Source organism: Orbicella franksi, chromosome 5 (assembly GCF_964199315.1).
Source record: "Orbicella franksi chromosome 5, jaOrbFran1.1, whole genome shotgun sequence".
Lineage (NCBI taxonomy): Eukaryota > Metazoa > Cnidaria > Anthozoa > Scleractinia > Merulinidae > Orbicella > Orbicella franksi.
Window position 1 is genome coordinate 11,009,901 of NC_138149.1, and position 22,204 is coordinate 11,032,104.

A 22,204-nucleotide genomic window follows, 5' to 3' on the forward strand; every position below is an offset into this window, starting at 1 on the left:
AGGTCACGTGAGATAGCAAGCATGTGATATCCGAGCTCAGTCTTGAAAGCAGTTTGGTGTGGCTTTGATGGTACAGGAAAAGAGGTCACTATGAAGAGCGTAAGGGCCCGTGGGATGGGTGGGATGTGACCTCCTCATTGCTGCAGATGCCACGGTAGAATTTCAATCAAACTTCAACTTCCAGGTAAGTCTCGTTTAATTTCCCAATTCTACCTCGCATTTGCATACAATCGGAGGTCACGTGAGATTTCAAAGCTCAAAGCCACAGCAAATAACAGGCATAATAACTGTAACACCATGGCATGTACTTTAATGATACTCCTTATATGACATGTACCATTACCAAATGCTAATGTAAGCACAATGAAACAGAATATGATATGGTACCACTGCTAAAGCATGCATAGCTGCAAACACAGAAAATTACTGGCTACTGCTAGTAAGGATAGCCTCTGCGAAATTACTTTCATTTATGATAGGGCGATCATAAAATTTTGCAAAGGTTGAATCTGAGCGTCACCCAGCAGTGTTCATAATCTCATGAATAGGTACATTAGCAGCTTTAGCAGCTGACGTTGCTGCACCCCTAGTGCTATGGGGTTTGAAAACTGAAGTATTGATTCCTGCATCCTTCATAGTTTGTCTAACCCATCTAGATATTGTGTCCTTAGAGGCAGGTCCATGAGGTGCTACATAGCAAATCAGCAGCTGCTTTGTGCTTTTTCTAAGGGAGGCTGTCCTTTCAATATAGACTGTCAAAAGTTCAACAACACAAAGTCTTTTATCCACATTATAACCGGTAAAGGTGATAGGGAATAAGTGTCTGTTCTGGCCACCTTTTGCACTGGTTTGCTTCAAGAGAGAGGAGATATGGAATATATACTTTCCAGGCGATGCACGCATTTCCTCCAGAGATAACTTTTGAAGAGTCTGGGTTCTCTGTGCTGAGAGGAGTGCCATAAGCATGACTAGTTTCTGAGTGAGTTGCTTAAGTGACAAGTTTCCCGTGGTTGGATAAGTTTTTAAATGGTTGAGCACAATCTGTGGATTCCAAGTCTCAGTTCGACTCAGTATAGCGAGGCAGGGCTGGTTTTTGATTGAATAAACCAGACATAAACCGTGACACTAGTGGGTGATCACCCACTTTTACGCCATCTATTTTGATGAAGGTTGACAAGGCACTCCGAGCAGTTGCTACCGCACTATATCCAGCTGTTTTTGATTGGAATGACAGGAACTCCAAAACCTGTTGCAGGGTTGGGTTCATTGGACTGATAGAATTGTCACTACTAAACTTAACCCAGGCTGAAACATATGTATGATATTGTTTACGGGTCCCTCAGTGATCGCCATGATTCCAAGATGGTGTTCAAAGGCTCCCCTGTTACGCCTTGATTAATTAATGATGACTGGGCACAAGACATCCATGAAGCTGAAGTTTGGGGAACAGAGGGTGAACTTCTTCTGGTTGATGGGGCAATGTTAGAGTCTTCTTGTGCATCTTGATTTTTACCGGTGGAGATTTCATTAACTGAAGCAGGAGTGGATACCAGAACTGTGTTGGCCAATGTGGGTAAACTAGGATGGCTGTTGTTTTGCTCTCTTGTATGAACTGAAGGACTTTGCCGATGAGACTAAACGGAGGGAAACAATAGATAAGGTTATAGTGGGACCAATCTATAGTAAAGGCATCAATAGCTACTGCCCCTGGATCTGGTCTCCAGGCTATATAGTGGGTTGTCTTGTGGTTTAGCCTTAACGCAAATATATCAATATCAGGCTCACCCAAGTTTGATTTCAATTCATTAAATGGAATGTGGTCTAGCGACCATTCAGTATTACTACTGTGGAATTCACGGCTAGTCTTATCTGCTTCTGTGTTTAGTTTCCCTGGTAAGTGGGAAATTGATAGTGTTAGCTCTCGATCTATGTACCACATAAAAATTTCCCTGGTGACGTCATTGCAACTGCGAGATTTTGTACCGCCCATATTACGAATGTATGAAACAGCAGTAGTATTGTCACAAAGGATTTTTATGTGGCGATTCTGCATATGGTTGCAGAGGGCCTGCAAGGCGAGATGAATGGCCTTCAATTCCAAAAGGTTAATATATAGTTGGGATTCTTTGTGTGACCATCTGCCACCCGCTACAGATGATGTGCCCTCAATCACCCCTCCCCATCCTTTAAGAGAGCTGTCAGTCATGAGAGTTAAGTCTGAGGGTTTAGGCGTGATGGCTTTGGGGAGTTGATCAACATTGGTGATCCACCATGAAAGGTCCTGTTTTGCTAGAGGGGAGAGTGTCATTTTCCCCTCCAAGTCCCATCCATTGTTTTTTAGAGTATACGTCTTGTCATTTTCCAGAGACCTATTGAACAGAGGTGCATACTGAACTCCTTCAAAGGCTGAGACCATGAGGCCCACTACAGAGGCCACATCTCGAATTGGAGTGGGTCCTTCCACATGTGCTAGATTGTGACACTTGGATTTGATAATGGCTGCTTTTTGAGGGATCATAGAAATGATCATGTCCTTAGAGTTCAGTAAGAATCCCAGAAATTTGACAATCTGGGTTGGTGTTGTGACACACTTTGATTCGTGAATTGTAAATCCCAGTGATCTAAGCAAGGCAACTGTTTCAGCCACAACTTGCTCTAATTCATGAGGTGTTTTTGCTAGCAAAAGGATGTCATCTATGTAGCCTACTATAAGATATCCTTTTGACCTCAATGTTGCATATACTGGCTTCATGAGCTTTGTAAATACTCTAGGGGCCGATACAAGGCCATTAGGTAAGCAGGTGAACTCATAAAGAGATCCTTTAAACTCAAATCTGAGAAATTTCCTGTGCTGGGGGTTTATGGGCACAGAATAATAAGCATCCTTGAGATCTAAAACTGCCATCCAATAGTCTTTGTTAAGTAACTGTACTGCTGACTGGGGAGATTCCATTTTAAAATGGTGATATGTGACATACTCATTCAATTTTTTAAGATTGAGGATGAGTCGATGAGACCCATCTTTCTTGGGCCGAATAAAAACTGTGGATATGAATTCAGTGTCACAATGTGTAGTTTTGTTAATGACTCCCTTCTCTAGGAGTTTATTTATCTCTCCAGCAATGATGAGATCATCGCCGTTAGAAAAAGTAATATGTGGCACAGCTGACTGACATGGTGTGCTTTCAAATTCAATGAAATAGCCTGACACAATCTCAAGGATGCTTGGGTCTGTGGTAATAGATCTCCAGTTAGAGATGTGTTTAGCTATATTACCAGCAACAAAATTTGAAACAGCATTTATCGTGTTAGCTTCGTGGGCTACTGAGATGACCTCTTGTTGTTTGTGTTGGACTTCTGGGAGTCCTTGTGTCGCCAGGGTCTGTAGGTTTGGCCCTTCAAGTTTTTTGACTGATTTCTGTGGGAAAAAGATCCCTTGGAGTTATTGTTGTTGACATAGCCCGTTTGGGATCTGTGGGGTCCTCTATGACCTTGCACTTTGGCTCCAATTTTGTTCACATCTCCTATGTCTTTCAACTGTTTTTGAAGGTCATCTCCAACAAACAAGTCAGTGAACGGCACATGAGGAGAACAGAGAGAGAGACATAATCTCTGCCAATATCAGGTTTCATGAGTTGCTTTCGCTGTATGTTAAGTTCATAGTTAACATGCGTCAGCAAAGATAGAGCGTCGAGTCCAAACTGTTTTATCTATTAAACCCCTTCCTGGTCTAGGCCTTTCTTCTCTGTCATGGAAAGATCGGTCAAACGAGGGACTGGGATTATACCTTTAACGAGGGCTTGCTGGATTTTGAACAGCTGCAAATCCCTCTTCTGCGTGGGCTCACGGAGCTTACGCCAGATGCCTGGATTTACCCTTGTGCGTTTAGCAGTATCGCAATTTTCCGGTCTAGCTTGGCGCTCAAGCTTTTCTTTCAGCAATTTATCTGGCAAACGGTTGCGGAACATCTTGTTAAGCAGTTTGGCGAGCTGTGGACTGTGAATACTTTTGCCAGTCAGGTCTTCAGAATCGTACTCCTTCTCGAAGTCCGCTAAAATTTCGTCTTCCTCTGGCTCTTCCGCCTCAAGATCGCCATCTTCACCCTTTACTTTATCCATGAGAGTCTGAATGTCTTCTTCGTTCTCATGTTGGTCGCTCGAGGAGCTCGAGCTGTCTTTGGAGGGTTTCTTGGCGGGAAGACCGTGTTGATGTTCTCGGTCATCACTCAGCCGTTTACCTTTGCCTTTGCCTTTGCCTTTAGAAGGGAATTCCTCGAATTTATCGATTTTCTGTGACAAGGTCAGTATCGCTGACGAAAGGAGCTTTACGTCAGCGTGCGACATCGAAATGTTCGAGTCGCTCACAGGGGCCTTGGCCGCCATGACACTTGGCGTGTCGAGATGTTTCTCTCCGGATATTCCGGCGATGTTGTCCTCGTCGGGGTCACAAGCCAATAACTGGTCTTCGTTCGCCGATTCTGCGGATTCTTTTCCTCCTGACATGTTAACCGCAGGACGTGGAAAGGTCTAAAACACTCGAAAATAAGACTGCGAAAATAAACTTTAGACTGCTTGCTCGGACAGCTAACTTGCACTGAGCTCGGATATCACATGCTTGCTACCTCACGTGACCTCCGATTGTATGCAAATGCGAGGTAGAATTCAGCGTCGGATCCAGATCTCGCCAATGACTGAGCTCCTTCTTTAAGGAGGGATGGGGGGGGGGGGGGGAGGGGGGAGCAACTAAAGAGGAACCCTTTTAAGACAAGGGTGTCAGTTTACGGTAGGGCCTTATCGCACCTGGGACCTTATAGTCTGGTACGTGGTCATAAAACAGTTTGGACAGGGTCAGACGCGCAAGACGACTGAGGAGTCCGTGATCAGACTCAGAAGAATTTTAATATTTTCTCAAATCTTTGCTACTCAGGAAAGCGGTTTAAGTTTTTTTCCTTACCTAAGGTGTCCCTTGTTTGTCTGTCGATTGATAATCCTCTTACAGGTCCAGGACTTGCCTTCATCGTTTATCCAGAAGCGGTTGCTCAGATGCCTTTAGCTCCGTTATGGTCTGCTTTGTTTTTCTTCATGTTAATCTTGCTTGGTCTTGACAGTGAGGTAAATTAACAGAGCTAAATAATGGGGTAACTCCTTTCTCAATTTAACCCGCAGGAGGAAAAAATAATGAAGAAAATCGTCATCTTTAGTTACCACTATATTTCAAGATTCCCTGAAAAAAAGTGACGAGAAATAGTCGGTTAGGAGTATGATAAGATCAGGACATACTATTGCCTATCTGAAAATCAAAGAATTTATTTCTCATTGAGCTTGTTCCACACGTGTAAGTTGTTGCCCATGAAAGAGTACCTTCCAATACGCGTTCGTATTCTTGAATGGACTGCATCAAGCCATAAACGAACGCTCGGTGTCCATCTCGTATCCTTAAGAATGGCTGACTGTTAGGATCGAGAAACGCCGGTCAACGTCCCATTTGACAAATCGCTCATATTTTGCCCAAAGATACCCTTAGGTGACCTAATTCTAAAAATCATATTTAAAGGTTCCAGCGAATTTTTATTTTTCAGAAATTCGCGAAAATTTCAAAGCGCGGTCAAAGTGCGGTTTTTCGTGTAATAAAATGACCGAAATAAGGTGCGAGGACGAAGCGCTGCTAAAGTCTTAAAATAAACTCAATTGACTTCAAACTTCACACAAATGTGGAACAACCACTCTAATTTATTCCTCGCTTTAAACTAATCTCAGATATGTTGATATAGTGGTTTTCCGAACCATTTTAAAAACAGCTATGAAGCGTGTGAAAAATAACGGCAAAATATAGGTCATGTTTAACAGCATAAAAATGGATCTGGTACCTCACTTTCCGATTATTTTACTTTACAGCCTTAAAATATCATTATTAAAGATATACCATGCCAAGTTTCATGCTCGAACTCGCAGTATTTCCCTTTGTGAAAAACGAAAATCTATGTCAATGTGTTGGGCGCAAATAACACAATAATTATGCGCGAACCAGAGACAAATCAATTTCAATGGCGAAAGTAAAAGGCTATCATTAATTAGAATCCCGTCAATTCACTGCTATCAGTAGAAACATACTGTCCACTGCATAAAAACTGTTTTTAGACGTTTTCGAGCCATTGCGCGTTAACTTTGTTTAATTTCTTGTCCGCCGTCATGTCTGGTTTGTCATCCCGTGTATTTCCTTAATGTCAACAACACGTGAATGGTTGTCATAACAAACGCAAGAGATTTCCTGGAACCTTAATGTTTTCGATTCACCAAAACGCTTTAAGTTCGTTAAGACACAATAATGTGTCAACTTGGTATGCTTTTTAGCATCAAGGACGTTAAAGGACTGTAAATTAATCGAGTTGAAATATCTTGAAGCAAATCAAAATCGCGCCCTTATTCTAATTTGGTAAACAGCCGATCTCCGCTCAAGTTCAAGAAGTCGAGGGGTTAATCCGGCAATGTATTACCGGTACAACAACAAAATCAAACCGAGGTCATCAAAAGTGTAAGTTTAAAAGTGTAGTGGCAAGTTCCAAATAAATTTCGCCTATATAAATTGGAAACAAGATGTGAAACGGTCTGACCCGAAACAAATAAACAAAATATTAATACGACTAATTTAACCCGAAAATGTTACAGAAAACATACCTAAAAGCCGTCGATTCCCCTCGATACCACTCCGCATTGCTTTAAAGAGCCCAAGCTTTCTGCTGTAAGAATCAGGGGTCTCATGAATCTGTATTTATTATATCGGCAACCATGCTGCGTGGCTGATATTCGAGATTCAGTAAAAGTTGTCACACAACCGTACGAGCAGCCCAGTCACGCTTTCACTGCTCTTGCACAAATGTTCAACATTTCGCAATTTACATAAACCGACTACAAGTTTAAAGTAGTGAGAGTAGATTGAAATGCGCTTTTTAAAGCTGTCCTATCGAGGAACAATTATTTCTTGTTTTTGAATGGCTCTTAGTTGTAGCTACAGTCGGGGAGGGGGGGAGAGGGTATTCCCGGAAATTTCGGATATCTGTATGCCGTGGAAGATTAAGTGGTCTCCAGCTCTTAACGCCAGCACTGAAACACTAGATGATTCTCGAAGTATCACAGGGGTCACTAAGCTAAATAATTGTTGGCGCGCATATTGCATTGACCGTGGACAGGTGGAAAAACAGTTAAACCGGAAAAGCCTGTTGCACATTGTAATTTAGCGTTGTCCAACACGCAGTCGGTCTGGTTGTAATGTTAATCGTATTTGAGAGAATCTCAAGTTTTCTTTCGACACATACTGGGGTGACATACTACTAGATGGGCGTGGCCGGGAGCCACGAGTCAAGTCAGTCAACTCGCCATGCTTAACCGAGAGGAGTGACTGCGACCTTAACATCAGTGCCATTATCAACGGGTGTGACCGAGGAAGCGTCTGCTGAGGTTTCCATAGATAGTAACCATGCACGGTAGGGGTGTATTGATGTCTTCAAGGCCGCTGCATTCGTGTCTTTTATAGGCTGTCTACTTTAGAGAGGCACTTGTCGCTGGAGAAATGAACTCAGTCCCTGGAAAGCTATTCCCTTATGGACTTAGCCAAAATGTGCTACAAACCTTGCTTGGAGCAGGCGTTGACGCTTAACTCAAAGCCACAATAGGTCACCAGGAAGCCCTCGTTGTTTTAAAAAAGGTTTGGGCTCTCAGGGCAGTCAGTGACAAGCAGCAATCGTATCTTATGGCAAAATTCCGCGTTGGTCAAACGACAGGCCGAAAGGTTGACGCCGAACTGGTGGCGCGGGAATGCGCAGTGCCCGGGATCCTTATAATTTTCGTCTTTTTCAGGTGCTAGTTTTTCTCTCATCTAAGTGCCGCAATGCGCCAAAGTGATCCTGATGAGATGCATGTTCAGGCATCTGAAGAGGAGAGAAATTTTATTCAGGCAAAGGAAGTTGTAGAAATACTCCAGCTCCAGCATCCTTTGGTACACGACCAGCAAGACTCCTGTGCCTTGGCGATGGAGGGTGACCTAAAGAACCTGAAACTGTGTATGCTACCGTGCGGGTGCGAAGACATGGGACTAGATATACCTCTCCCACTCGTGCGCGGAAAAGCTCCAAACTCGGCGCTTCTGAAGTATTTTACTAACAACTGCACTTGGCGGAAGTATTCTTAGGAACTGCCGGTGTTTGGCTTCTTCGGTATTTAGCAAACACCTCTTGCGGGAGGGGGGGAGGGGAGGGGGGAGGATCGTTAAATTTTTGTAGAGAAGGGGACGGAGTAGAGGAGGAAGACACTTAAGAGGAAAAACTAACGGCCGAATCGTCTCAACCTCGTTCCCAGGGTCTCTCATCTCACCACCCCCCCTGGAGCGAGCTCAGCATCAGTTGATTAGAATAACACAGAGGCCTATTAGGGTAAAGCGTAGGGACAATCTGCAGTCCTTCCACTAGTGGCTCACTATCACTCTTCTCGGTTAAGCATGGCAAATTGACTGACTTGACTTGTGGCTCCCGGCCACGCCCATCTAGTAGTATGTCACCCCAGTATGTGTCGAAAGAAAACTTGAGATTCTCTCAAATACGATTAACATTACAACCAGACCGACTGCGTGTTGGACAACGCTAAATTACAATGTGCAACAAGCTTTTCCGGTTGAACTGTTTTTCCACCTGTCTACGGTCAATGCAATATGCGCGCCAACGGTTAATTGACTCAGCGGTGCTACACTCAAAATTATTTAGCTTAGTGACCCCTGTGATACTTCGAGAATCATCTAGTGTTTCAGTGTTGGCGTTAAGAGCTGGAGACCACTTAATCTTCCACGGCATACAGATATCCGAAATTTCCGGGAATACCCTCTCCCCCCCTCCCCGACTGTAGCTACAACTAAGAGCCATTCAAAAACAAGAAATAATTGTTCCTCGATAGGACAGCTTTAAAAAGCGCATTTCAATCTACTCTCACTACTTTAAACTTGTAGTCGGTTTATGTAAATTGCGAAATGTTGAACATTTGTGCAAGAGCAGTGAAAGCGTGACTGGGCTGCTCGTACGGTTGTGTGACAACTTTTACTGAATCTCGAATATCAGCCACGCAGCATGGTTGCCGATATAATAAATACAGATTCATGAGACCCCTGATTCTTACAGCAGAAAGCTTGGGCTCTTTAAAGCAATGCGGAGTGGTATCGAGGGGAATCGACGGCTTTTAGGTATGTTTTCTGTAACATTTTCGGGTTAAATTAGTCGTATTAATATTTTGTTTATTTGTTTCGGGTCAGACCGTTTCACATCTTGTTTCCAATTTATATAGGCGAAATTTATTTGGAACTTGCCACTACACTTTTAAACTTACACTTTTGATGACCTCGGTTTGATTTTGTTGTTGTACCGGTAATACATTGCCGGATTAACCCCTCGACTTCTTGAACTTGAGCGGAGATCGGCTGTTTACCAAATTAGAATAAGGGCGCGATTTTGATTTGCTTCAAGATATTTCAACTCGATTAATTTACAGTCCTTTAACGTCCTTGATGCTAAAAAGCATACCAAGTTGACACATTATTGTGTCTTAACGAACTTAAAGCGTTTTGGTGAATCGAAAACATTAAGGTTCCAGGAAATCTCTTGCGTTTGTTATGACAACCATTCACGTGTTGTTGACATTAAGGAAATACACGGGATGACAAACCAGACATGACGGCGGACAAGAAATTAAACAAAGTTAACGCGCAATGGCTCGAAAACGTCTAAAAACAGTTTTTATGCAGTGGACAGTATGTTTCTACTGATAGCAGTGAATTGACGGGATTCTAATTAATGATAGCCTTTTACTTTCGCCATTGAAATTGATTTGTCTCTGGTTCGTGCATAATTATTGTGTTATTTGCGCCCAACACATTGACATAGATTTTCGTTTTTCACAAAGGGAAATACTGCGAGTTCGAGCATGAAACTTGGCATGGTATATCTTTAATAATGATATTTTAAGGCTGTAAAGTAAAATAATCGGAAAGTGAGGTACCAGATCCATTTTTATGCTGTTAAACATGACCTATATTTTGCCGTTATTTTTCACACGCTTCATAGCTGTTTTTAAAATGGTTCGGAAAACCACTATATCAACATATCTGAGATTAGTTTAAAGCGAGGAATAAATTAGAGTGGTTGTTCCACATTTGTGTGAAGTTTGAAGTCAATTGAGTTTATTTTAAGACTTTAGCAGCGCTTCGTCCTCGCACCTTATTTCGGTCATTTTATTACACGAAAAACCGCACTTTGACCGCGCTTTGAAATTTTCGCGAATTTCTGAAAAATAAAAATTCGCTGGAACCTTTAAATATGATTTTTAGAATTAGGTCACCTAAGGGTATCTTTGGGCAAAATATGAGCGATTTGTCAAATGGGACGTTGACTGGCGTTTCTCGATCCTAACTGTCACCCATTCTTAAGTTCTGGTTTGAGTGATTTACTTAACCTATATCCGTTTATCGTTCTCGTGTTGTCGAGTACAGTGCAAACAATACGGATCGTCGGACTCGTGTGGACGAGAAATACTGTATCCGTTTTCAGATGTAAATGTATACTTCGAAATATAGCCTTTAGGCTGAAAATAATTCAGTAATATCCTTCGGGATGTTAACCTTAAAAAAAAGAATGAGAGTCTACACAAGGCAAGAAAAAATTGTTTTGATTTCGGTGAGATTAACACCTAAGACTTGTGTTTATCGATTGACCGTCGGGATGGGAGCGCTGGAATCTCAGTAATTAGTTAAAAAATTTCAGCGTTTTTTTTTAGCTATCAGTTAAGTTTGCAGATATCATATCTCAGCTATCAAATAAAAGAAAAACGAAAACAAAAGATGCGTCTTTTCTATCAGTGTCTGCCAGGAGTTGAAATTTTGTCCAATTGCCAGCTAATGGACGAGAGAGACATGACACAAGAAAAATAAATTGTAGTATCTTGACGACGCTGTTTCTTGTATTCGGTGATAATGATTTTCATTTTTTTTTGCATCAAGTTTGTAGGCATCGAGGGCGTCGTGACGGGCGTTGTTGATTTGTTTCCGCAATACCTGAGGCGTGGCCATCGCAAGGAAATGTTTACCGTCTTTATCTGTTGCATCTGGTTTCTACTTGGGTTGTCCATGGTTACTGAGGTAAAGATGCAGTCCATGGTTTGTATGTACAATGGATCGGACTTGGTTTCAGTTTATCCTCTATCTCAACATCTTTATTCCTGCCACTGGGACATCTGAGCAATTGACCAGCTTCTTATGTACTTTGGTATTAAGAGCCCTGGTTTATCAGCCTGTCTATCACTTGGATAGCTCTCGACACACGATCAGACATACAGACAGGAGAAAAAAGAAGAAGCAGTTTAGCAAACGAAAAACAAACAACAAATAGTTAAGCAAACTAAGGGAGCAGCAACAAGACATGCAACCAAACTTGTATAACATTAATCACAAAGTTCTTGGGATTATTAAGTGAAAACCGTCCTTGACAACCATTGTAAAATACACTGTTTATATTCTTTATAGGGTGGTATGTACGTGTTCCAATTGTTTGACGCATACTCTGGCAGCGGATCAGTTCTGTTGTTGGTGGTCATCTGCGAATGTGTTGCCATAGGATGGTTTTATGGTGAGAAAAATAGCTTATAAGTATATAACGGACGTCAATTACAGAAACACTATGCCTTCGAGAATATTAAATTTCGACAATAAATCCTCAATCCCTGTGTCCCAATCTGAATCATCAGTTATTTTTTAACGTATGATTCATATCTGGTTCCTAACCAAATTTCCCAACTCATACATGTACCCAGATTCCCAATTTCCTTGGTTCCTGTGGCTGGTGTTGCAATTCGCTTCAATGAATTTTCTAACGCGTTCATGTGTCCTTTCAGTAATTTTTTGTCATGTTTTGCGACCATAAAAACCGTTATTTATAGGTTTCTTTATCAGATTATGTTACAGTTTCCATGTTACATATCAATAGCGTGCTGAGTTCCCGGAAAGGAGAGGTGAAGTGTTGTGCGACTGGACATTATGGTGGGTGTGTACCACCCGGCTCTCCATGCTTTTAACTTAGCTTATTTTAGGCCAAAGTACGCCATTTTCCATGTACATTTTCAGACCTAACCAGACCTATCTTAGGTAGCTTCATCATGTAGCTTGCTTGATCATAAATACTCTCTACAAATTTCTTATGACTATTAACAGGACGTCGTCGTTTCTATGACAACTTTGAAAGCATGCTGGGATTTCGAATCAATCCATGGATCGGCTGGTGCTGGTGTTTTCTTGCGCCCATTTTTTGTTCGGTGAGTTTTTTGATTCAGTAAATCGATGCAAGTATATATCGTTGATCGTAGAATATATCGCCGGCACTGCTTTTCGAATGTTCAAATCTCATCTCCGAATGGCAGAAAACCTCCAGATAATTTACAACTTTATATATTTAAAACCATATCAGAGGAAATAGTAAGCCGTGCACACATGAAGAATGCTTTCTTCGAGATGTAACTTATTAACATGATTTACTACTTGATTAAAAACAGTCAGATTAAAAATAGCATCAGGTCTGTCACGTCATATTTCCTGTTGAAACGGTAAATTGTTTTTGCAACTGAAGCATGGAAGGAATTCACTTTCGTTTAAGTTCAAACTTATGATTTGTCAGTGGCGGATATCGCCGTGGTATACCCATTTCTGAGCATTATATTGCGGCCAATCACCGCCTGGAAAATGTGAAACTTATTTAAAATAGGCGTTATATAGCCCTTCTTCTGTGTGACCTCAACAAACTATTGTCCAAGAGAATTTTCCCTGTTTGTTCAAAGGAATCATTAGCATTTGCTAAAACAGCTGCCACCTCCTCTTTATTCATAAATGATGAATTCTTATAGAACTGCAGCAGCTCTCGTCAGCTTGCAATTCTTTTGCTATTTAACACAAGTTACTGTTTTGGGGCTAGGGGCATTGTTTCTTTCGTCTCAAAGGGTATCAAGTCATTAATGTGAGACCTTACGAGAGCTGCTACTCGACCCAATTTTTGAGTTTACGGTACTTGGAGCATCGTGGACTCTTTGCCGTCATGTACGTAAGTCCATGAACATTCCCCGAATACTACACATTTCATTACGCGTCATCATGTACATGCGTAGAAATGTTCAATCTCGCCCCCACAATTCATAGGGTGGAAACGTTTCAGAACTTTTGCGGTTGTTGTTCATGTCGTTTTGGGCGTACATGGTTTTGCAAGTTGCGAAGCGTTTCACAACGTCTGTGGTTGTTGTCCTTATCGTTTTGGGCGTACATGGTTTTGCAAGTTGTGGACTTGGAAGTGGCTCAATCCAGGTAAGTTTTAGTTGTGATTTTATTTGCGTAATACTTACTTTAATCACAGCATTCATCGATGTTTTCACTGAGAACTATGCGGAGTATACGAAGCTTTTTTCCAGTTTTGGGTTGCAGGTCTCCACGATTCGATAAAACTTCATGGCCGCTCTACTGGTTTCATGATGGGTCGAAAGGCGTTCCGTGGCTTTTATCACAACATTCAATGATGGTTTCACTGAGAACTGCGCCGAGCATTTTTTCAGTTTTGGATAGCAGTATTCGACGAACTGATAACGCTTTGTGGGCGGTCCATTGGTTTCATGATAGTAATTAGTTGTACTTCGCTCGATCACTCCCAATTTCATCATTGTTGTTTCTTCGAAATAGGACCAACAAAGCGACGCTTAAAAAAGTTCATTTAAAGAGAAGTGAGCCTCATAAAAGGATATTTGAGCCTCGCAAGAGGATGTTTGTCCCTTGTAAGAGGAGAATTGAAACCCGCTTTCCATGGGCTGTGTGGCTTTTGGACATCAATCAGCCTACGGTTGAGACCCGTTTCTTGATGTGGGGGGCGACTGATGAAATTGCTGATGGTGGTAGCAATTATCATGCTGATGTCTGTACTGAAAACCCTGCTTCGAAGCCACGTAGCAACCACGAATTTCAAAATGCTACTGATCTTACAGGTAGGTGCTTCGACACATCAAACTAGCACTGCATCATTAACTCAGAGGAAACACCAGTGAAAGCTGTTATGAATAAATTAATAGAAGGTGTCTACACAAATTACCATGAAGCAGCTAAGACTGATTTAGTTGCCATACATGAAGTAAACAGATCAAGTGTTAGGAGTCGTGTGAAAAGTCAATTTAGACAAAAACAGAGGGATCGTGAGCCATCACGAGTGCGAGTTAATAGATTGGTTGGGTTGTTAAGTAAGAGAAAGTCAAGAGAGCACTCAAAGAATATGATGAAAAATTGTTTTCCTAAATCCTCTGAGATACATAGCATAGGTAAAAACTACAAAGACTTTCGTGTCAATTTTCTTCGTAGGCGTTATTGCTTTTTCACTGCATACTTCATTAACATGAGTAGACAATGCTGGGCTCATTCAAACAGAAAAGTCATAAGTAGTCATGCTATAGGAAGAAAGAGAACGAATAATAATTATTGTAATGATAGAAGTAATTCCAAAAAAAAATATGCCAGATATCAAACATTAGTCATCCCACAGTCATACAGCAATCTACTCCTGTAACAGCATGTAACTGTAACAAAAATGCAAGATGTAATGAATCCAAGAAGAGGATTATGCTCTCAGGGGACATAGAGCTCAATCCAGGTCCTACGCCAATAAATCATCTCAATGAAGAAAGTGCATGTTTTTCACCATTACGGATGTTAGAAACAAAGTTGCTTGATTATGGTCTCGTCCCAGTTGACCTGGGCGGTCAAGGAAATTGCTTCTTTCATGACATTTCTCACCAGTTATTCTCTGATTCAAAACATCATTTTTACATAAGGGCTGCAGGAGTTAATCATTTGAGACAAAACCCAGAAAGATTCATTGAAAGTAATTTTGACCAGTCCCGGCTTAAATACTTAGAAAACATGTCAAGGCAAGGAACATGGGCTGATAATCTCATCATTCAAGCAGTTGCAGATACGTTAAACCTTAAAATTATCATTATAGAATCTGACCCAAATTTTGCAGATTTAACATTATAGAAGCCACAAATCCTCAGCAAGAGTGTGTCACGGTGTAAGCTGGGCATATTGGTGAAGTGCATTATATATCAACTAAGAAATGTATTTCAAACCAAACTGTACAACAAACAAGAGATGACTCAAATAATGAGATGACTGCATCTGATTCTTTTTTGAATTGTAAACAAATAAATTCAGTGACAGAGGGAAGAAAAAGGCCAGCTGTTTGTTGTCTGGAATCATGCAAAAATCATGCATGTATGCAAAAGCAAAATACAGCCACATGTAAGTGCATATTGGAAGATGAGAAAGAAAACGAGGTAAAAAAGAAAAGGCATGCAGAGTATATGTGACAATATAGACTGAAAAAAACACCAGAGGATAAGAAAAAACAAGCTGCAGCAAAGCAGAAGAGACGTCTAAAACAAACAGTATAACAAAAAAAGAAGCATGCTGCCCAGATACGTAAATATCAATCGAAAAAGACTGAACAAAAAGCACTCTGCACTGCTAATGAAAGGGAGCATAACATATTTGATTTCCTAATTTCAAAGTTTCAAAACATTTGTTTCAAGTGGACCATTTTACATTTGTAGCTCTTGAGACCAGATGTGGTACCAACACATGTTGTATCTGCTTTAAAGGTTAGAGAAAATAATCCAGGTGTTGATAAATACCTCACCAAGGAAAGAAGTGTTCAAGACATAGAATGGTTGTGCAAAATGTGTGAGAGATAGTTAAAGAAAAGCAAAGTGCCACCTTGCGCTGTTAAGAATGGAATGAAATTTCCTCCAAAGCCACCGTTTTGGGATTTGAATGAGCTTGAGTGCAGATTACTTGCACCAAGATTGGCATTTCAAAAGATTATGCAGGCACCAAGAGGAAAGCAGTTCAAGATAACTAGAAATGTCGTTAATGTTGCAGCTGATGTGACAACTTCAATTTCGTTATTACCTCGGTTGCCAACTCAGACAGCAACTGTTAAAGTTAACTTGAAGAGAAAGTTATAGTATAAAAGTTCTGCCTTATCGTTAAATGTGAGACCATCTATGGTAATACAGGCTTCTCAGTGGCTAGTTAGGAAGAGTGCTCTTCACAGAGAGGAACGGATTAATTTTGACCAAGACTGAGAAGTTTCCTACACAACAGAATCAGTGCATGATAAAAACTATAATAATTGTGATATCAATAACAACAATGCTGATGATAATTCTGAGACATTTCCCTACACTAGTGAGATAAATACAAAAACTAGTAACTCTTTAATAAATGAGAGTAGCAAAGAGAATTTCTCTAATGATGATAGTGCCTGGACTGAAGACGAAGCTGAAATACCTGCAGGCGTGCGTAACAGACACTATGCTAACAACTGCTAACTTTGTAGACAATAATGAGCACCAACATGTTTTAAATCTTGCACCAGCTGAAGGCAGTAGACCAGTTAGCATATTCCATGATAAACATTCTGAAGAACTTGCATATCCAGGAATATTTGTTGGACAAAAGAGGCCTGATAACAAAGATAGAATAACCCCCGTGCATTATAGTGAGATTTGTAAATCAGAATTAAGAAGATCTGATGGGAGGGCTGCAATGTGTGTTGAAATCATTTTCTTCAGAATATACTGATAGCCAGCTCAAAAATCTCAATTAGGAAGAAAAATCCAGACTTATTCAGTAGGATCCAGTAACATGTGCTAAACACTTTGACTATCAAGTAAGCCAATTCCTACAAATATTTTTCATGGCTGAAGAAGCACCCTTAGGTAGAATAGGTGACTTGTTTTACAGAGTTGCATACCAACAAAGGGGATCTCCACATATTCACATGCTTATCTGGCTTGAAAATGCCCCAGTATTTGGTGTAAATGATGATGAAGAAGTCACAGCATTCATTGACAGTATCATAACTTGTTCAAAACCAAGTGACGATCCAACATTACTTCAACTTGTTTCTCGGCAAATGCACAGGCATTCTCATACATGCCGTAAAGGTACTAAGGTTGAATGCCGATATAATTATCCCCAACCCCCCATGAGGTGCACAAGGATTCTGTGTCCAATTGATGGTGAAACTCAAACTAGTGCTGTAGCAGAACACAACGCCTGTTGAAAATCAGTTCAACAGCACTAAAATAGCATAAAAGAGGGTGCCAATATCTCTTTTGATGAATTACTCCTTAAACTTGGTGTCAGTGAAAAAGACTACATTCTAGCTATTAGGTCATCTCTGAAATGCCCAACAATATTTTTGAAAAGACAGCCAAATGAGCTACGTATTAATAACTATAATACAGCATGCCTTCAAGCCTGGAGAGCCAATATGGACATCCAGTTTGTGTTAGATGTTTACGCATGTGCTATGTATACTGTATCACACATTTCAAAGGCACAAAAATAAATGAGTGAGCTTCTGAGGAATGCCTGTGCAGAGGCTCGAAAATGCAACTCTACTGTTAAACAACAAGTGAGAGATACTGGAAATCGCTTTTTAAATAGCGTAGAGATCAGTGCACAGGAAGCTGTTTACATTCTGTTACAGCTTCCAATGAGGAAATCTTCCCGCGAAGTTGTCTTTGTTAATACTTCTCCACCTGGAGATAGAGTTCACCTTTTAAAAACCATGGATGACATGAATGAAATGGATGATGAAGATGAAGATGTTTAAACAAGTGGTTTGTTGAAAAGATACACAAACAGACCTGCAAACTTTGAACACGTATCCCTAGCAGACTGGGCTGCCTAGTATGATTCACGTGGGAAGAGATTTCAGAAAAAAATCATTGAAGATTGATATAGATGGGCTGCCATTTGAGACTTATGACGATGACAACAGTGATGATGAAGGTGAACACACCAATCAATCGCCAAAGTGTAAGAAGCGAGTGAAGGCTAGGATCATCAGAAGTGTTTTCTTCAACAAGGAAAACTGACCCTGAGAAGCACTACAGAGAACACATTGTGCTTTTGACACCTGGGAGAAATGAGGAGACTGACTTGCTCAGCAGTTCCTCATCTTACTTTGAAAGATATCTTATTCTTAAAGATGTTATTGAGGAACAAAAAAAGCAGTATGCCATTTGTACAGATACCCTTGATGACATTGAAAAGCAGCTAAATGCTACTGAAGATGAAGATTCAAGTAGATTTGACCATTTAGCACCATTAACACTAAACAGTGAATACCAGGATGAAGAAGAAGGAATGCAGGACTTGCATCCTGATTTCAACGAAACATGATTTGTCACATGACATAGGCATACCTTCTGCTCTCTCTAATGCTCAAGAACAATTCATACTTAATGAATTAAAAGATAATGAGTACAGACAAATGGTCAGACAGTTAAACAAAGAACAAAAGCTATTCTTTTATCACATTTTGCACGAAATCAATCCATTTTACTCGTTTTTGAGTGGTGGTGCTGGCGTTGGAAAAACTTATGTCACCAAGGCCCTTTATCAGGCAGCTATAAAGTAGTATATTACAAGAGCTGGGCATGATTTCCTTGAGATTAAAGCTGTTTTAATGGCTCCGACAGAAAAAGCTGCTTACAACATCAAAGATAATACTATACATAGCGCTCTAGCTATACCAGCTTGCCAGTCACTGAAGATTTACAAGTCTCTAGACTCCAGTCGGCCTAACACATTAAGATGTCGCTTAGGTGGTGTAAAATTGATATTCGTTGATGAAATGTCTATGGTAGGAAACACGATGTTGAACATGCAGATTAATGATAGATTAAAAGACATAAAAGGATGCAAAGAGGACTTTGGTGGTGTTAGCATTGTTGCTATTGGAGATTTGTTTCAACTCGAACCTGTCATGGATAGTCATATTTTCAGACTTTGATGACATTGAATATGGTTCTCTTGCACCAAATCTTTGGCAGGAACTCTTCAAGATGTTTGAACTTGTTGAAATCATGAGGCAAGGACAAAGCAAGGAATTTGCACAAATCCTCAACAGGCTAAGAGAAGGAAAGCAAACAGCACAGGACATCTTGAAAATCAAACAACGTACCATTCCAGACAATTCATCTGACAACCAATTCATGAACATCCCTCATTTTTTCATTTAAAATGCAAAGGTAAATGAGTTTTATAATAAAGCACATCAAGCTGCTACTGGAGTCAAAGATACAATAAAAGCTCGTGATAGTGTTGTAGGAGCCAGTTCATTAGAGCTTAGGAGAAAATCATGAAGCAAATTCCAAATGATCCAAAGAAAACCAAACAGATCGTGTCAACGCTCTCATTAGCAGAGGGTAAAAGAACAGAATTAGCTATAAATATTAGGGCCGCAGATGGCATGACTAATGGTGCTAGTAACATTGTCCAAAACATAATAGTACATCAATGTGGAAAGCCATCTGGAGTAGTATGGGTCCAGTTTGATCAGGCTGATGTTGGAGAGAAAACTCGTCATGACAACAGGCATTTATACACACAAAGGATCAAACAAGAGTGGACTCCAATCAAGCCTATTACCACACGGTTTGCTGTTGATAGAAATAGAACAGCTCAGCTAGTTAGGAAACAGTTCCCAACACGACCAGCAGCTACCAAAACAGTTGTAAATTTTTGCACAAAAAAAGTATACCCCACATTCATTATGCAGGCCTCAGTAGAGTCACCAATATAGATGGCTTATACATTACTAATTTTTGTGAAGATAAAATAATGGTTAACAAGAATCTAATACAAGAAGTGAGTCGTTTGCGCGCTGAGAGTAGTCTGCAGATTACAATGTCTCCTCCACCTAAACAAACGAATCCGTCGATCCAACTGTGCTTTCTGAATGCTAGGTCCCTTCATAGACACATGAACGATGTTCAATGTGATCTGTATTACATTTCATCTGACGTGTGTATGTTTGTTGAGACAGGATTTTGCCAATCTGACATGGATGATATGTATGCTATAGATGGCTTTACTTTGTTTAGGAATGATGGTCAGTCTCAGGGCGCTAATAGGCCTTATGGTGGCACAGCTATATACAGCAGACTAGAATTCCTACTACACTTTCCTTGTCAACACAACAGAAATGGAATTGAGATTACAGTCGCAAGGTTATCAGTTTTGCCAAATGTAAACATAATAGTAGTTTATCGATCACAAAGGATTCCGGTCCAGCAACTGCGCCTAGCTCCCGGGACCTAGCTCTTGCTGAAATTCTTCATTTGCAGCCTTTATGAACCTACCAGATAATTATTGATGATTTTAATATAGACTGGTTTAATGCAACGGATAGGTGCGCACTTTTTAACGTGTTAATCAGAGATTACGGTTTCAGGCAGCTAATTTTACAGCACACCACAGATAGCAGAACGTGTATTGATCATGGCTACACAAATATTCCTGACAAAAATATTCTTCCATATGTCAGAGAATGTTATTTTTCTGATCACAAGCCAGTTTGTTTAATACTTGAACAGTATGATTCATTAAAGTAAAACTGTCTGAAAACTTGAAGATTGCTCACTTGCTGATTTTTTTGCCCTTCCTTTCATTTTAGACAACCAAAAGTGAGAGGAGGTTCAAAAATATCTTCTAAACGCATTCCTAGCGAGAACCGGGGTAAAAACACCGCCAGAATCATCCAATACCAATCCATATCAATCACCCAATAATATAACGCAGTTCCCACAACCATGGACAGCCAAGACTCTAGCAATGAACTGGGAACCCTTCACCAGTACTAGTAGCTGTGAGTCTTCTTCCAAGGCTATGGCTGACCAAGCTCTTACTAGCACTACAAGAAATCAGGCCTTCACTAGCAGTATGATGACTCAGTCCTTTACCCAAACTCTGAGCAACCAAGCCTCTACCAGCATTCTGGGCAATCAAGCTTCAACCGACACTCATGGCAACCAAGCCCCAAATAGCACTCCAGGCAACCAAGCCTCCATTAGCTGTCTCGGCAATCAAGCCTCTACCAGCATTGTGATCAACCAAGCATCTACCAGCATTGTGGTCAACCAAGCCTCTACCAGCACTCGGAGCAACCAAGCCTTTACCAGCACTCTGAGTGACCAAGCCTTTACCAGCAATCTGAACAGCCAAACTTCCTCTAGCAGTCTGACAAACCAAGTCTTCGTCAGCTCTCTTAGCGAACAAGCCTTCATCAGCGCTCTGAGCTTTCTAGCCCCCACGCTCAGCAATCAAGCCTCCAGCAGCACTGTTGCCAACCAATCCTCTACCAGCACTCTCAGCAGCCAACCCTCTACCAGCACTCTCAGCAGCCAATTCCGTACCAGTTCAATGGGTAATCAAACCTCATTGCTTATGTCCATAATGTCACTCCTGTTTTATCAAGCACAAGAACTGATGCTAAAACTGCAACAAGCAAGTATTTTGAAATGCAGTTGGAAACGAAGGATGGCGTACGACGAGGTGTTTGCTTTTCGCCGTCAAAGCTGTCAGAATTTCAGTCTGTTGAAGTAAGACAAGTTCAGTAAAACTCATCAATTATGACATTGACAGAATTGATCACAAAAGTGTACTCATGGCTGCAATAGTGAGACTATTTGAAATGCCAGTTTCATTTCCTAAAGCAACATTGAAGTCTAATATAACTCTAGGCTCACTCTCCGCTGAAACTAATAATCAGCTCATATCATTTGATGCCAGTGGTCAAACTTCAAGGTCGCAAAAAGGTTAACACAAGATATGGCTTGAAAGAAAAGATCACTGGGTTCTTAATTGATCCTCACGGAGCAATTACAATTGAACTCTGGGAAGACTTCATTCCTCAAATTCAAGAAGGTAGCGCATACACATTCAAGAACTTGAGAGTACACAGGAACGACTATAACGAAGCCTGTTTGTTGGAACCCCTGTTGGATGTAATTGTACAATTACTCCACGAGAGGACTTCTCCCAGCCGTTGGCCACTCCAACTGACTTGCCCGATACGTTCCTTACGAAAACAACGCAAGCTGAATTTATTAGCATCAAAACATTTGCATTCTACTACTTATGCTTTAAGTGCAAAAGTAAAATAACTGACAGCACGCAAGTCATAACATAATGCAGAAAGTGCGGTCTTACGCAGAAAGTTGATAAGTGCAAGAAAACATGCTATACTCAAGCCTTCATTGAAGAAGACGACAATACTTCTGTTACTGTAACAATGTTC

General features: G+C 40.8%; 1 protein-coding gene and 1 pseudogene across 1 annotated transcript in view; both read left to right on the top strand.

The window, feature by feature from the left end:
• Positions 1–22,204, top strand: part of LOC145488739 (sodium- and chloride-dependent taurine transporter-like) — a 40,030-nt gene that overhangs the window by 14,475 nt on the left and 3,351 nt on the right. The window contains exons 9-12 of the mRNA XM_081467663.1: positions 4,999–5,111; positions 11,032–11,169; positions 11,554–11,656; positions 12,238–12,338. Coding sequence (XP_081323789.1) covers positions 4,999–5,111; positions 11,032–11,169; positions 11,554–11,656; positions 12,238–12,338 — 455 coding nt within the window. The remainder of the gene's footprint in view (positions 1–4,998; positions 5,112–11,031; positions 11,170–11,553; positions 11,657–12,237; positions 12,339–22,204) is intronic.
• On the top strand, positions 18,486–20,319 carry LOC145488722 (uncharacterized; annotated as a pseudogene).